Source organism: Centroberyx affinis, unplaced genomic scaffold (assembly GCF_046629955.1).
Source record: "Centroberyx affinis isolate AG114_WGS23_722 - 3 ecotype Tasmania unplaced genomic scaffold, CSIRO-AGI_Caff_v1 ptg000393l_1, whole genome shotgun sequence".
NCBI lineage: Eukaryota > Metazoa > Chordata > Actinopteri > Beryciformes > Berycidae > Centroberyx > Centroberyx affinis.
In genome coordinates, this window is record NW_027279061.1 from 394,861 (window position 1) to 411,128 (window position 16,268).

The 16,268-nt window shown below is 47.7% G+C and overlaps 1 protein-coding gene across 1 annotated transcript; it reads left to right on the forward strand.

Annotated features, from left to right (window-relative positions):
• The first annotated feature begins 212 nt into the window (after positions 1 to 212).
• Positions 213 to 14,181, forward strand: irs2b (insulin receptor substrate 2b). The gene is made up of 2 exons (XM_071516172.1): positions 213 to 3,764; positions 11,713 to 14,181. The coding sequence occupies exons 1-2, from the start codon at positions 389 to 391 to the stop codon at positions 11,715 to 11,717; spliced, it is 3,381 nt and encodes a 1,126-aa protein (XP_071372273.1). The 5' UTR covers positions 213 to 388; the 3' UTR covers positions 11,718 to 14,181.
• The last annotated feature ends 2,087 nt before the right edge of the window (positions 14,182 to 16,268 follow it).

The following is a 16,268-nucleotide window of genomic DNA, read 5'->3' on the forward strand; positions in this document are numbered from 1 at the left end:
TACACACAAGTGAGTCGGAAGAGGGCAGAGTGATAGTAGGAGGGCTTTTTCTTCTCTCTCCTTTAAACGGGGCCATTTCACTCCAACATTCAGCCCTTTTCCACCAATAAGCCCAATGAGCTGAGAGCGCACCGCCCACTGTCGGTGTGTGTGTATTTTTTTCTTTTCCTTTCTTTTTTTGTAACCAAAGCTGGATGTGTAGATCGTCACATGTTGTTTCCCCTCCTCACTCCGGACACCAGGAGACATGTGTTATTTACTGCTCGGCTGCGGGAGAAGACGAACGCAGAACCGGCTCTGGAAATAGAGGACTGAATAAACAGCGTCGTTTTCATTAGCAACTCAAGGAATAGAAACATTTGTGTCTGTGTGTGTGAAGGACGGTATAATGGCGAGTCCGCCAGACACGGGAGGACAGCTGTTTTCCAGTAACGCGAACGTTAACAACAACACTATCAAGAAATGTGGATATCTAAAGAAGCAAAAGCACGGACACAAGCGCTTTTTCGTGTTGAAAGAGCCTAGCGAGGGTTTCCCTGCCCGGCTGGAGTACTACGAGAGCGAGAAGAAATGGAAAAACAAATCGGCCGCGAAGAGAGTTATTCCCCTGGACTGCTGCCTCAATATCAACAAGAGAGCGGACGCAAAACACAAATACCTTATCGCCCTTTATACCAAGGACGAGTATTTTGCCGTAGCGGCAGAAAACGAGCAAGAACAGGAGAACTGGTACCGGGTCCTGACGGATTTAATGGCCGAGGGGAAAGTGTATGACGGCGCGGCGTCCAACTCTGCGTCAGCGCTGGTGGGTTTCGACGAGGCGAGCTACGGCATGATAACGCCGGTTTCCGCTGCCTACAAGGAGGTATGGCAAGTGAATCTGAAATCCAAAGGGCTGGGGCAGAGCAGAAATTTGACCGGGGTGTACAGGCTCTGCCTCTCCAGCCGGACTATCAGCTTCGTCAAGCTGAATTCAGAGGTTGCCTCCGTCAGCTTACAGCTGATGAATATCCGGAGGTGCGGTCACTCGGACAGCTTTTTCTTCATTGAGGTTGGCCGATCGGCAGCCACGGGTCCCGGGGAGCTGTGGATGCAGGCTGATGACTCTGTGGTGGCGCAAAACATCCACGAAACTATCTTGGAGGCAATGAAAGCCATGAAGGAGCTGTCGGAATTCCGTCCGCGCAGCAAGAGCCAGTCGTCTGGTACAAATCCCATCTCTGTGCCCACACGGAGGCACCTAAACAATCTGCCCCCCAGTCAGACCGGGCTGCCCCGGCGGTCGCGCACTGATAGCATGGCTGCGACGTCCCCCGTGAGCAAATTTACCTCCTGTCGGATACGCACGGCCAGTGAGGGAGATGGCACCATGGCACGCCCCATGTCAGTAAACGGGAGCCCCCTCAGCCCGGGCGTCCACAGGACCCTCCTGGGCAGATCTAATACCATTACAGCCCGCCCTTGTCGGACATTTGAGTCTTCTTCCCTCCAACATAGTAAGTCCATGTCTATGCCTGTGTCTCACTCCCCACCCATGGCCACCCCTAGCCCAGTGAGTCTGTCCTCCTGCCCAGAGAGCAGTGCTCCTCGCCCCTCCAGCTGCAGTGCCTCCTTTTCGGGCTCCCCCAGTGATGCAGGTTTCATTTCATGTGATGAGTATGGCTCCAGCCCTGCCGAGGCGCGGGACCTCAGGCTACCTCTCACCCTTCGCAGCAACACTCCTGAGTCTCTCAATGCTGACACGCCCCCCTCCCGGGATGGCAGCAACCTCCATGGCTACATGGTAATGGAGCGGCAGAATCAGAATGGTTACCGTCGGTTACCAGAACTGGACAAAGCCTATCGAAAGCGCACATACTCCCTCACCACCCCTCGCCAGCAGAGGGGTCCCCCGCAAGTATCTTCAGCCTCCCTGGATGAATACACTCTTATGAGAGCCACTTACACCAGCGGAAGTCAGTCTTCTCGCAGGTGTCACACTGCCTCCCCTAAAGGGACCTATCCTGAGGATTATGGGGATGTCCAGATTGGCTCTAACAGTCACCAAGGAGACAGTGGCTACATGCCCATGATGCCAGGCGTGGCACCAACAGGGGGCAAGGATGACGCCTACATGCCCATGAGCCCCATGTGTGTTTCTGCTCCTAAGCAGATCATCAACCCCCGTACGCACCCCTCTCCAGTTGGGCTGGTCCCGCGCACAGACTCTCCCGGGAGTGTGTCTCTGGAGGACAGTGGCTATATGCGCATGTGGTGTGGAGCCAAGATGTCAGTGGAGAGCACCGATGGGAAGCTCACCAATGGAGAGTACCTTAACATGTCTCCTGTGGACCCTCTGGTGTCTCTCACACCCCCGGACTACTTCCCGAGTCCACTAGGAGGAGACCCCCACCCCCAGCCACATCACAGACAGCCTTACACTTACAGCTCCCTGCCCCGCTCTCTTAAAGGTCAGCCGCAGCGCAGCGGGTCCACAGACACGGACCAGTATGTGGTGATGAGTTTACAGAGACAGCGGATAGAGGAGGAGTCAAACTACTGTCCTGTGTCTCCGGGAGGCTCTGTGCCCAGCAGCTCCCCAGGGACCCCGGTCACCCCCTCCTCAGTCCTGTCTCCCCTCAGAGCAGCCAGGGTAGAGGGGGGTCTGGTCCACCGGGGTAGGGTGAGTCGGCCTACCCGCCTGGCTCTGGAGTCCCTCAGAACCCTACCATGTATGAGCGAACACCCCCTTCCTTCGGAGCCACGCAGCCCGGGAGAATACATCAACATAGACTTCAGTAGTGCAACCCGCTACCCGCCGGTGTCAACAACATCAGAGAGCTCTGACTCCTCACTCAGTTTATCGTGTGCGCAGGGGAGGTCTCTGCCACTCTCAGACTATGTTAATGTTGACGTCAGCTCCCCGGGTCACCTCGGCTCACACCAAGCTGGGGGTTCCCCCTCTGCAGGGCTCCTAAACCACACACCTGGGGTCCCAACTTCCCCCTGTCTGCCGAAACCACAGCAGGACACGCAGGGAGGCGAGGAGGAGGAAAAGGAGAAAAGAGCAGAGGGAGAGAGAGAGGGGGAGGAGAGGGGGATGGTAGAGGAATACCCTCTGCAACAGCAGGTGAGCCCGGTGTGTCAGTCTGGTCCAGTCAAGGATGACTACACAGAGATGACCTTCAGCCCTCCCGCCCCTCTGCCTTCTCTCTGCACCACCGATGCTGCCCCCCTCCCCACCAGCCCCACCGCCTGCGTCCAGAGACTCAGCCTGGGGGGCAACGCTGTGGAGGCTGTGCCCCCTGTGCCAGTGGACTCTTTTCTTCTGGGGGGACCCTCGTTGTCCATCCCCCTCGTGGATCCAGACAGAGGGGCCAAGGTGATCCGGGCCGACCCCCAGGGGCGAAGGCGGCACAGCTCCGAGACCTTCTCCTCCACCACCACTGTCACGCCCGTGTGCCCGTCCTTCGCCCACGACACCAAACGGCACAGCTCTGCCTCCGTGGAGAACGTGTCCCGCCCTGTACGCAACTCTGAGGGATCTGATGAGGAGTATGGCAGCAACAGCCCCATGTGCAGGGAGACATCGGCAGGTTATCAGAACGGACTCAACTACATTGCCTTAAACCTGATGGAGGGAAGCCTTGGAGGATGCAGTTTAGGGGGCTGCGAGGGACTTCTGAGGTTCAAGACGGCTTGCGGCTGCAAGGGGGGCATGAATGGTTTCAGCGCCAACCCCTATGCCAGCATGGGCTTCAAGGAGACTGCCACTGCTGTGAAAGGTGAGCCCAGTCATAAAATGTGTCTGTGTGTTTTCATGCATATCACAAACTCATTCATTCAGACAGGCTTTCATTCATGGAGGGAGTGTTGTCAGGGCTTGGGTAGAGATGTGCCTACAGAGATATGGCTCAATGTAGCCTACTTTGCAGACATACCCGTTGCCAAGCAGCAAAAAAAACTAGAGTTAATTTTCCTTTCAAAGTTAACTACTATTGATAAGTAATCTTCCAGAGAAGCCCAGAGAATATGATTAGTATGCTGAACACGGCACATACAGATCCATTTTTTACTCGTGTGTCTACAGTAGAGTCTGCTTGTCTGACACTGTACTGACGGTGGACGTATCTATTGCATGCTGGTCAGAGCTGGGAAGTAGTAGTTGTATTGTTCTGATAGGTTATGAACATGGTATTTCAAATTCGCTTTAAATAATATTTGTTGATTGATTTCCTTACTAGTCTTCTAATTAGAGGTACGCCACCGACTAGCTACAAGCGTGACTGAGCATCTCTGCAATGTAGCAAATACAGTATTATATAATAGTAATAGTGTAGCCTAATAGTTATATCACACAAACGTGGCGTCGGTTTTATATGAACGGTGGTTAGGAACAGACGCCGTGGTTTTCTTATTAGCATAGTAGTGTTTGGGAAAACACTGTAAACGCGGGCTGCATAAGCCTCGGCAAGTACAGTTATTATGAGCATTGCTGTTGGGTGTAGGCTGTGATGTTTAGATAGGATTAGTCACTTACTCGTCACACCCATGATACATCGACAAACCTCAAGGCTATGCGATGTTGTGAACTGTGCTCGCCGGTGTTTGGAGCTGCGTCAAGCCACGCAGAGATATTAGGCAGAATATTACCGGAAAGTAGGCGACTTTGCCTTCAAAATAAAAGCGTAGAATTTGTCAGTTGGAAAAAACAACTGAATAACGCACTAGGTTGTAGGCCTACAAAATATCAAAAATCGTATTAAAATACTCATGGAAGCATTACTTCATGGGGTGGAACAGGTTGTCTCATCCTCCCATTTCTCTACATGACATGTTGTGTAGGCATATATGGTAGCCTAATAAACGGATACTTGGAGAAAAACAACAATTGTATTTTGATGCAGTATTGAACCCTCCTTAAATGTGGTATTCATTACATTTATTATTCATATTAGGCTACTACTCAGGTATTTTGTATATGAAAGAAAACATTGCAGCACGTTCGACAATGACGATTTTATTTTGAAAGTCATAACCGGATGTGGTATTTTTCTGTTCTGACTAGCTTGACCCTGGTGTGTGTGTGTGTGTGTGTGTGTGTGTGTGTGTGTGTGTGTGGATGGTCTGCTCTGGTCGTATCCACTCAGTGACGCAGTTCTTATTCCACGTCAGTGATAAAAACATCTAAACTGATCCAATGACGCATGCATCTTCATACCAGATTCATAGAACAGAGTGGCTGAGGTAAAGCTCTTGAAAACAGTAAATGTTTATTGTTAACATTTAATTAGTGTTTAGTGTTAAAAGTTAACAGTATTTTTTTTTTGATTTTTTTTTTTTTGAGGACGGTGTGTCTGTGTATGCTGTGAAATCCTCAGGAGTATAAAGGTGTATATGGGAAGGAACTGTCAGCATCACAATATTACCTTTCACCTCATTCTGTGCGCTGTTACATCAATGGCTTTTCATGCATCCCTAAATGGCAGGGATTATTTTCAGGGAGGGATGTCCTAACAGGGGCATGTCAGAAGTTGCTGTTGTTTGAAAAGAAAATACACTGTATAGGGATTATCATGAGTCACTGTTCCTGATGGTGAAATACAAGAGTTTAATTGCTGTTTGTGGTTTCACAACTAAGTTGTCTCCCTTTGTCTCTTGCTTTTCTGGCTGCCATGCTGTGAGCACAGCCAGCGTGGGGCTTGGTGCAAGTCATCGGGTTCCCCAGAAAAACAAGTGAGTCAGTTGTTTATCAGTTGTCAGGTACTGGGTTTCAGGACAGGAATGCAGGCAGTGTGCAAAGGTTGCTGGGAGAGGTGAATGCTCACTTGTTTTTCTAACCTGGTGGGATGGACTTTGGGGGGGATGGGAGGACACTTTTTCACTGCGAGCAACTTTACAAAACACGCTGATGAAACTGTTGTACACACGAGCGCGTATGCACGTGTGTTTTGTGTGAACACATTCGTGATGTGGACACACACACACACACACACACACACACACTCACCTTTTGTGAACTGCCACTTATTGTTTCATCACTTGTTTGTGTCTGGGCACTTTGTGTTCCAGAGGACAGGACCTATATTTTCAGATTCTGCTTTCCCAACTCCAACAGCAGATAGAGACTCAGCTCAGCGGAGCAGTTTGTCCACAGGCTACAAAAGCAAGGGAGGAGAGAGAGGGAGGTGGAGGAAAAATGGAGAAGAAAGGAAGGGAAAGGGATGACGTGTTGTTTTGTTTTTCAAGTATCACGACAAAATAGACCATTGAGCTGTTGGCTGAAGGGAGGGAGAGAGTGAGGGGGAGGAATGGAGGAGAAAGAAGGAAGAAAGAAGACAGAAAGTAAGACAGAAAGATAGAGATCATTGTTGTTCTGGTAAGAGTTGGCTGTAGCTGTCTTTGTTATATATGGCCTTCCGGAAAAACCAAAGATCAGCTGGAGTGAAAGAACGCTGAACATCCCAATACTCTGCCCCGATCAACAATGTCGCCAGTGCAGCCGCTCAATGATGTTCTCATCAAAATACAAACCACTGAGAGGCTTTCGTGGCCCTCTGTGTTTGTATGTGTGTGTGTCAGAGAGAGAGAGTGAGTGTGTGTGAGTGTGTGCGAATGTGTTTACTACAAAATGACCGGCTTTTCCACATTCTCATCTCGGCACCACTTGACAAACCATAGTCAACATTCCCCACACTCACAATAATTTGAAACCAGTAGATTAGGAATTCAAATCATCAGAGAGAGAGAAAGAGAGAGAGAGAGCGAGAGAGAGAGAGAGAGAGAGAGAGAAGCTGCTCCTTCAACAAACATGCAAATGTGGCAGCACATCCTGTTTGTCTGTATGGGGAAGTTTTCGAGTGGCAGATTGAGGAATGGTGAAGTCCGTTTGTGATTTTGTAGTTTATTGGTTCTCTGACACATTAAGTTGATGGGTTGCACTGTTGTTGTTTGGGTTTTGGCCAGACATGCCGGGCGGGGAGAGGGGAGAGGGGAGGCGACTGGGCAGAGGAGGGGGCGACTGAATGGCTCGCTCGCTGTTTAACTTTCAAAGCACGCCTCTGGTCCCTGCCGCCAAAGTCAGTTACTTGACCTCTGAACCAGCACTGTGTGTGTGTGAGACAGAGGCAGAGAGAGATATTGCCATCAGGGCCCTTACAGAAAACCCACACACCCCCACTATGTCTGCAAAGAATAGAGAGGCCTGCTTACTATTTTTACAGCTTATCTGTCTTTCACACTTTCTCCCTTTCTTTAGCTGTCTTGGTCTTATCTTTCCGTTACAGTATGTCTCTGTCTTGCCCTTTCTCGCTTTTCTCTGAAAACTTCTTCTTTATCATCCTCCTCTCCTCCCCCCGCCCTCTCCTCAGGTTTTCCTCTCATTTATCAAGCCTCTCTCCCTCTCTGTCCCCCTCTGTCTGGCTTGGGCAGTCAGGTGTTTGGGTGCAGACAGGGGAGAAGACTGACTCACTCTCTCCATGTTTTCATTTGTGTGCCCAGACTGACCCCCCCGCCGCCACACACACACACACACTTCCCTCTCTACCTTTGTGTGTGTGTGTGCGTTTTCCCGTGCGTGCATATATATGGCCATCAGCAGATGGTGGGGGGGGCCGGGGTCTTGCACCTGCCCCACCAAGCAGTGCTCACTGGTTATCTGGCCCTTCAGAGGGGAGTGACAATACGCTAATGACTGGCCACCATCTGCCACAACAACAACAGGGAGAGAGGAGGAGGAGGAGGAGGTGGGGGGGTAAGAAGCTGTATACCAACCCGAAACCCCTCCCCCCTCTGTTCCCCTCCTTTCCCTCCTCCTTCTCCTCTCCAAGCATTGGTTTCTGTTTTCCGGAAATCATGTGATTTAGCCCCCCCTCCCCCTGCACCCTCCCCCTGCACCGGTGAATTTGAGCCCTGTGTTCTTCCTGCTCACCTTAGAGAGAGGAGTTATCTGTCCTCAGTGGGCTGTTTCTGATTGGTTTTTACAACGCAGGCCATAGAGGTTTGTCTAACGATGCATTAAACAATTAGCTAATTATCTAGCTTAGAGCCACTGTTGGGTTTTGCCTGCAACACTCTCACCCTTGCTGGTCGCTTTACCTCAGACTGTTGCGACACTAACCGACAACTAACAACTAATTAACTAATGTGGATATACATCATAGGGTTTATTGTTGCAGCGTGGAAGCGGTGATGAAATCTCTTTGGCTTCTGCCAGACGCTCTAAGCTTAGAACATTAGGCTCCTGTAGCAGTACTTCTGTTTGATTACATAGAGTATTTTGAGGAACGTCTAGTCTCCGTCCTCACCTGTCCTGCCCCCCCCCACACACACACACCCCCACCCTGCTGCTGCTGGCTGTCTGATACATAACCCTTTGAGTAAAGTAGGGCGGGATGTTCCAGCACTAGATAAAAACTCAGTCAACGTACTGTATCCTCCATTTAGCTGGGAGGTAAGAAGGATTACATTCACTTCAGGATTAGACATTGTTGAGCAGCTTGTTTTGTTTAGAGTTGGAAGAAGAGAGAGTTTGTGTGTGGCATGGGCGCACTGACTGGCGTACACATGCGAACGCTTGCATGCATGCACGCGCACGCCTCATTCATACACACACATGCACACTTAGTAAGCTCAATCGGCTCCTGCCCGCTCAGAATCTCTTCAGTCATACCTTCCAAACAATCCAGCTCATAACAGATAATAACCTCTTCTCTATCTCTCTGGGCGCTCAGCATTTGGTGGTGTGGCTTCTATGGTGGTCCCAGCCATCGCACGTGGAAATGATTCAATATGAGCAGCATTATGAACGCGTGCTTTTGTAATTACAGAATAGAATTTGGCGCAGGGATCTCTTTAAGAGCTTTTGGCGTGACTGAATGTAATTGCTCAGCATGTGACATGAATTTATATTCACATATCTCTCCGTTGCCCCACAGAGTGCTTGGCAGTTAGACAATGTGTGTGAAGGAGAGAGAGTAATGTAATATATGTATAATGACTTGATATCGTCTGGATTCTAATCATGATGATGATAAATGTCATATCTCGTAGAATCTGAGCCTGTTTAGTAGCCTGCCATAAAGCTAATGACAAGAAGTCTGTGAAAAAGCCCCCCTCCCTCCCCCATCTGCCGTCACTCATGCATTTTGATTTAACAAAGAGCTTTTGAACGTGAAAATCTTGAAATATTGTTGCAGAAAGTGGCTTTTTATTAGAATTCCTTGTAGCAAATATCTAGACAAATAATTAATTAACAGCACATGACCTCATAGTGATGCGTGTGGGTGTCCTACATGCTTAAAGGGTTGTTGTTGTTGTTGTTCAGGAAGAGGTGTGAGAGGTCAGAGGTGAGAGTCAGGAACTACTAGTCCAGTGTTTTTTGGTGGAACTCCGCTGTAAGTCAGGGAGGAGCCGGGAGGGCAGGAATGTAAACAGAGCAGATCTGTGTCTGCTGACCTCTCCCTTTCTGTAGAAGGAAACCAGCTACTGAGATCAGTTTTGTTGTTTGCAGACACTCCTTTTCCAGTATATCGGAAACGCACTGAGCCGCGGTGATCCTCTTTCTCACTGCCGCTGTTCAGGGACGCTGTATGTTGGGTCAACTCCACTTCCTAAAAGTTCATTCAGTCTGTCTGCCCACTACTGAACTATATGAGCAGGCATCAACAGACGTGGGCATGTTTACTTTGCTTCTCAAGCACTAGAGAAGGACTGCTAATACATGCCTCTGTGTGTGTGTGTGTGTGTGTGTGTGTCCTAACCCTGAGTGGAGCAGGGCTAAATTTAGCCTGTGAGAACTAAATAAATAATGAAGAGAGCCAGGGTGTGCGTGTGGGACGGGACAGGGGGCGCTGAGGGGGTTTGCAGGGAGGGGCAGAGGGGTGTGTGTGCTCCGCAGGGGAGGGGCAGGGGCCATTGGGTTCATACCCTGCCGGACCTCTGTCCCCTTCCCTCAATAACACCCCCCCGCTTCCCTACCCGCCCACCCCTTTCTCCGATCAGCATGTGTTAGATTAGCAGTGTGTGTGGTGAGGCTGTCAGTATCAGCTGAGTCCCTATACACCGCATTGCTCCTAGCAAAGCTGCCGGGGGCACCATTGATAATAGGGGGGATTGAAGCCTCGTCTGCGTATGTGTGTTTGAGTGGGTGTGTGTATGTGTGTGTGCGCCCGGGAGCAAACCTGGGCTGTTAGTGAGGTGATTCAACTCTCCTTCCCGGCAGCTCTCAGTCATTCTCACCCAAGTGTCTGCCTCTACAGGCAACCGACTGGCTCAGACCAGCCCTGGGAGACACACACATACATACACACACACACAGATTGTTATGGACGGTCGGTCCCATGACCTCACTGCATTCCCGTTCCTCTCTGTCAGGTTCATTCTGTTACTCTGGTTTTCCACCCCTGCCCCCCACCTCTCTCTCTCTTTCTATTTTTCTCTCTCTAACTGACGCCCCTGGCAGTGAAGAGACAGACCCCAGCCTACCTAGCTGGCCTAGAGAGAGAAATCAACCAAAACTAGTTTTCAGATTAACTCGCATTTTACATCTGAGACATCCCCGGGCATCTATGGAACTGGGTCAGCCTGCAATATGATTAGCACGTAAATGAAGATGCTAAAGACACTAACTATGTTTGTGTGTGTGAGTGTGTGTTAGCACTCTTTCATAACTCCATCCCATCTTTTCTTTTCACTCTATGATGTTTCAGTCATTAGTAAGGTTTGAGCCTCCAAAAGCTTTTTGATTTGACACTAGCGTCTGATGTTGATTTGGAGGAACTACATATGGGACAGAGAGAGAGAGAACAGACGTGTGTGTGTATATATATATATATGTGTCTGTGTGGGGGGGTGGGGGTGGGGGTAACAGAGAGGACTCTGAATCGAGGGTTTGTTTTAGAGAATGACGATCACATCCAGCTTTGTGAAAACAGCTCTTGTTCGTGGCTGGAAAAGCGAGGGAGAGGAGAGAGCGAGCGAGGGAAGAAAGGCAGCCACGGAGAGAGGCTGTGTGTGTGTTAGCCGAGACTTCCGCTGCCATTTGAGGGCTGCATGCAAATGAAACCTCACAAACAAGTACACAGGGGCAAGGGTCAGCACAGCTTTCCACTGGGAGAAAAGAGACACTCTCAAACACACAGGGTTTATACGAGAGGTTGAAAATACCCTCGGCTGTGGTGTGTGTGTGGGAGTGCACTTGGCAGTTTCTTTTTGTCTCAGTAGGTATGAATTCAAGAATACCTGTGTTTGTGTGTGTGTGTGTGTGTGTGTGTGTGTGTGTGTGTGTCTCTATCTGCCGTCATTGGTGACTGCCCTCCGTCAGCTGCATAGTGCTAAATGCCACTCTGTTTTTCCCCTGCAGTGAAAGCACCTGCCACTTCAGTGTCTACCAGCTGAGCAATACACACACACACACACACACACACACACACACACACACACACATACACACATATACACACACACACACACACACACACAGACAGGCTGAAGAGCACTTATTCCTTACTTGGTAACAGAGTGGGGGTATACCGTTTGACCTCCCCATCCCCCCTAATGCCTATCCCTACGTAATAAATCACACATACTGTACAGACAAATGCACATGGACACACACGCACTTGACAGGAAGAGAGTATGGAGCGGGGAAAACTTTTCATACGTTCAGCTTTGTGTCTGTTGCCGGTGTGAATCACATGACTAACGTACCCGCTCTTTCTCCTCTTCTTGCAGACTGAAGGCTGATGGGCCCCCTCCGCATCCCTCCCCCCCTCTCTTTCCTGTGAACGTGGGATTGCGCTGCAGCCTAGTGACGAGGTCGCCACGCCGACAGCTGGACCATGTGCTGCAGCAGACGACCTTTCACCTCTACCCCCCTCCAGGGGTCACAGGGACGGCCATCGCCATGGCAACAAGGACACTTGACCCTTCCCCCAAATCTTCCCTCCCCTTTTCTCGGCACCCAAACATTCAGGCGCCATTGCTGCTGCTGTATTAGATGACTTAAAAAAACAAACACTTAAAACGGACTCTAACACTTAGATAACTATTTATCTGTGTACGTAGGCCTACAAAATTATTCTTCAGTATATTATTATGTTAATTATTATTATTGTTGTTATCATTCATACACTTTCCACTGGTTTTCCTTTGGCTTTAGCCAACAGGGCCAGATACCCTCACCTTAAAACCTGTGAACCAAACCTGGAGAGCATGTGTACTCACACACACACAAAAACCCTTTCATGCATACAGATTGCATATATATTTATTTATTTATCATGTACGTATGCATTTAGTGAAACGTGTGTGTGAATTTGTACACAGATTGTACTGCAAAAAGAGGTGGCATTTATGAACATATTTAAAGATCCAAGTTAACGATTGCGTAAAAAAAAACCCTACCTCACAGCAAAAACCAGGTTAGTACCAATTCACACAGCAGAAACATATATATAAAATAATCTATTTATTTTCAGAGGTGAATGTTTTTGTAAAACCACCAATCCAAAGCCTTACTCTAGCCGTCAGCCCCTGTCTGATGGACCTTTTAGTTTGGACCTATGAACACGCAGTATATCAAAGATTTAACCGATCGTCATGGAGACCGAATGTTTGTCAGAGCAGTAGGAGAGACAGCCTCTCTGAGATTACGTGTCTACTGTTCACATGCTACATTTACGACAAGAGTATGTACTAAAGATCCAGAGTAATATATTTATTATTATGCCTGAGATGGAGGAGTATTGATTCATACACACAAAGAAAATACCAAGAGGACCTTGGAGGAATACATCACATTGCATCGCATCACGCGTGCATGCAGATACACACATGCACATGCAAACACTGCAGTATGATCCAGTTCCAACCTGACCACTAGATCTGTGGCCTGTCCGAGTCAAAGCCTCGGCACCTTTTATACACTTTACCTTTCGACCCAGCTCATCCACTGTTCACCTGTGATGTCCTGCACACCCACACACACTGCAGGGAGGTACGACCCGTCAGGGCAGGGGACAGCGACATGGCCAACAGACTGTTTGATGAAGTTACTTATAGAGTAAACGGACAGCCCAGAATCTCTGGTTCAGAGTTGATGCGCGCCACAGTCTCGGCTGGTTGTTCAGTGAGCCTTTTCGACAGCTTGAATCCACGGCCGCCGCAGCCACTCTCAGCTGAGAGAGAGCGGGCGGGACACACCGGAGCTAATGCATGGTCTTGCACTTACAAACTCCCTAGATTGTAACACAAGACACTTTTGAATGTAGTACATGCTGTGTTCCGAGCTTGGGAACACACAACCCAACACCACAACAACTACAACAACCACAACAACTATGAAACATGCAGAGGTACAGAACGAAAACTACGAAACAGATAAAAACAGACTAAAAGAAACAAACCAGGACGAATATCTCTTCATTTATCTGAGTTCACTGGTACTCAACGTTTGCCTATATACTGTAAATAGTGTAATATTACAGAGAATTACATCTAAGCAAAAGCTGAGAAACTTTGTTGAGAGATTTTAAGTTAAATAACTTATGTTGTTTGTACTGTACATAATATGTGTTTGAGTGAATTCCCTGATACAACGAAAGCACTAATTAAGTTATATGCTAAACAACATGGTTTGGCCTTGATTTTTTTAACTGTCATGGGATGGTCTTGTGAAATGGATGCCACTATGAGGACATTTTCTAATGCTGTAATTCTGAAAAAGATTTTAAGAGAAATCATTAATTAATACTTGACATAGTTAAGTCTTGCTACTTAGGTACAATACAAATGGCATATATGCAATATTTACACTTTTGAAAATTAGTTTACAAAGAGGTACCAAATGTATAAATACTATGTTAATAATGTTTGTTAAACCTTAAAATCAGATTTTTGCTGTTTGTACATTTTTTCTGCCAATTTGAAATGGAAAGTTTTTCTGTTTGTTTTTGCTAATCGAGCCTATTGGTGTTTTGAGCAGTGTTTTGCATTTGGATAATGTTTCAAGTTGAGTTTTTATTCAGCATCTAAAGGTTACGATATGGGCCCTGGCTTATCTTGCTGTGTCTTCCATTGTAAATACTTCATATCTTGCTTATTGTAATGCTACTAAGAGATGATAATTTAAACATGTAGTTCATTGCTTTAGACTGTATTGATTCTTTATAGACACATGCAATAAATAATGATGTTATTTAAGAAAGCCAATTGCCTCTGTTTCTTTCTCCTCCCTCTGTCCTCCCCTGCCACATCACAAACAAGTGCTCTCTTTTCATCTCTCATTTGAATAGGCGCTTGCCAGAGCAGATGTCTCAATTCAGTTTCCTGGCTCCTTCATTAAGAAAACCCTCATTAGGAAAGAGAGAGACAAGAACATATCTTGGTTCTCTTTTCTGTCTCTTTCATCTGCTCTGTCCCTCCTTGTTTTCACTGAGTGTTTTTGAAGCTCCACTTCCCATTGAGAAAGACCCCATCATGAATCGTAGTAGACTGGGTGGAGGGCTAACCCAGCATCCCCTCCAGCATTAGCATTGTTATTGTTTTGCAGCCCTTGTCTCCCAGTCCCCACCCCCAGCAATAGTAATTAGACGAGCATGTCGAAACAGCCCCCAGAACTGGGAGGGAATAAATAACGCTGTGATAGGATTATGATTTTGCGCCTTCAGCCATATGCTGTCAGATTATTCATTCTCACAGCCTTGCTAATTAAAATGGTAATTAAGGCTGAGAAACAGGTTTAATTGTCTAGTACGGCTAGTCGTATGTGTTGGCGTGGGAGGATGGGTTGATTTGTTCATCTGTGTGTGTGTGCATTTGTTGGGGGGAGGGACATGGGATGGTTGTGTTTGTATCTAAATAATAAAATATAATGTGTTCTGAATATGCATGAAGGCAAGTGGAGATGGGGCTAGCCAGAGTAGCATGGAGGTGATGAGAACAGCTGCAAAGGAGGGGCAGTTTGTTGAGAAGTCTACAGATGGACTTATGGCCTGCCAGTCCATCCAGTAGGGCAGAATGAAAGATTAGAGGTAAAGACAGCATGATGTGGGCCAGCAGCACATAGATGCAAGGAGAGAGGCTAATGAGAGAGAGAGAAAGAGAGACCTAGAGGACACAGTGTCACTTATTTTCTGTAAACCAAGTCTCATCCATCACTTCTCTCATCCCTCCTCTTCTCCCTCTTGCTCCTAAAGTTTAATTAAGGAGTCTAATTTATCCCATTAAATAATAAAGGAGGGATAGGGAGCAAGTGGCTGGCCATGTCTGTCTGTCTGTCTGTCTGTCTGTCTCTCTCTCTCTCTCTCCCTTTCTCTCTCTCTCTCTCTCTCTCCTCCATTCTTCAGTCCCGCTCATGCAGTCTCATAATCATTCATCAGGAGGCAAGGAAATACAGTATTCATTGGGGGAAATAATGTGATAATTTAGCTTGCCATGTAGAACATATCAAACACAGGAGATAATGCCTTGGCGCAGACCAAGAAACGAGATGAGAAACTGACACACATTGTGGTAAACAAATTCAGGTCAAAGCCATGCAAATTACTAATATTGTAAGACAATGCAAGCTTAATGAATCAGCTAGCCAGTGGATACTATCAATTTGTCCACTGGTGTGTGTCTGTGCATCTGTTGTGTCTGCATGTGTGTGTGTGAGTGCATGTGTGTGTTGGGGGTTGGTTGTGTAACAGTAGATAGGTCCATATGAGCAGCGTAAAGTAGCCTATTGCCCCAGGGAGTCATCAGCCTTATGGACAGAGACCTGCGCTCGCTCCACAGGAAATGGCTTGCTTCCGGAAAGCTGTCTGGGACACCGCCACTACATTAGTGGCCGTGTGTGTGTGTGTGTGTGTGTGTGTGTGTGTGGTAGATGTTAGTGTGTGCTTTTAAAAGCCAGTAGGCCCTGTGGCCATTTGTTGCTCTCCCCCACGCCAATCAATTCCCAGTTGGCTCGTGTGACCATCCTTGGTCAACTTGCAATGTCTCTTATGCATTATAGTGTGCATGTGAAAGAGAGACAGAGAGAGAGAGAGAGAGAGAGAGAGAGGGAGAGAGAGAGAGAGAGAGAGAGAGAGAGAGAGAAAGAATACGGTGTGGACGAGGAGGATACAAATTCAAATCTCTGGTTTAACATCTCATCAAACACAATTCATTTCCCCTTGCTACCTTGAACACAAACGTAAACACATACAAAACAAAAACACACAAATGAGAAATACACACAAAGTTACTTGTATGCTTTCTGACACTGAAAAATAAAAATGACGTTGCCTTTGTAAGCTATATAG

Bases quoted from the DNA above. Each gene is read 5' to 3' on its own strand.
- irs2b (XM_071516172.1), top strand. From the start codon at position 389: ATGGCGAGTCCGCCAGACACGGGAGGACAGCTGTTTTCCAGTAACGCG.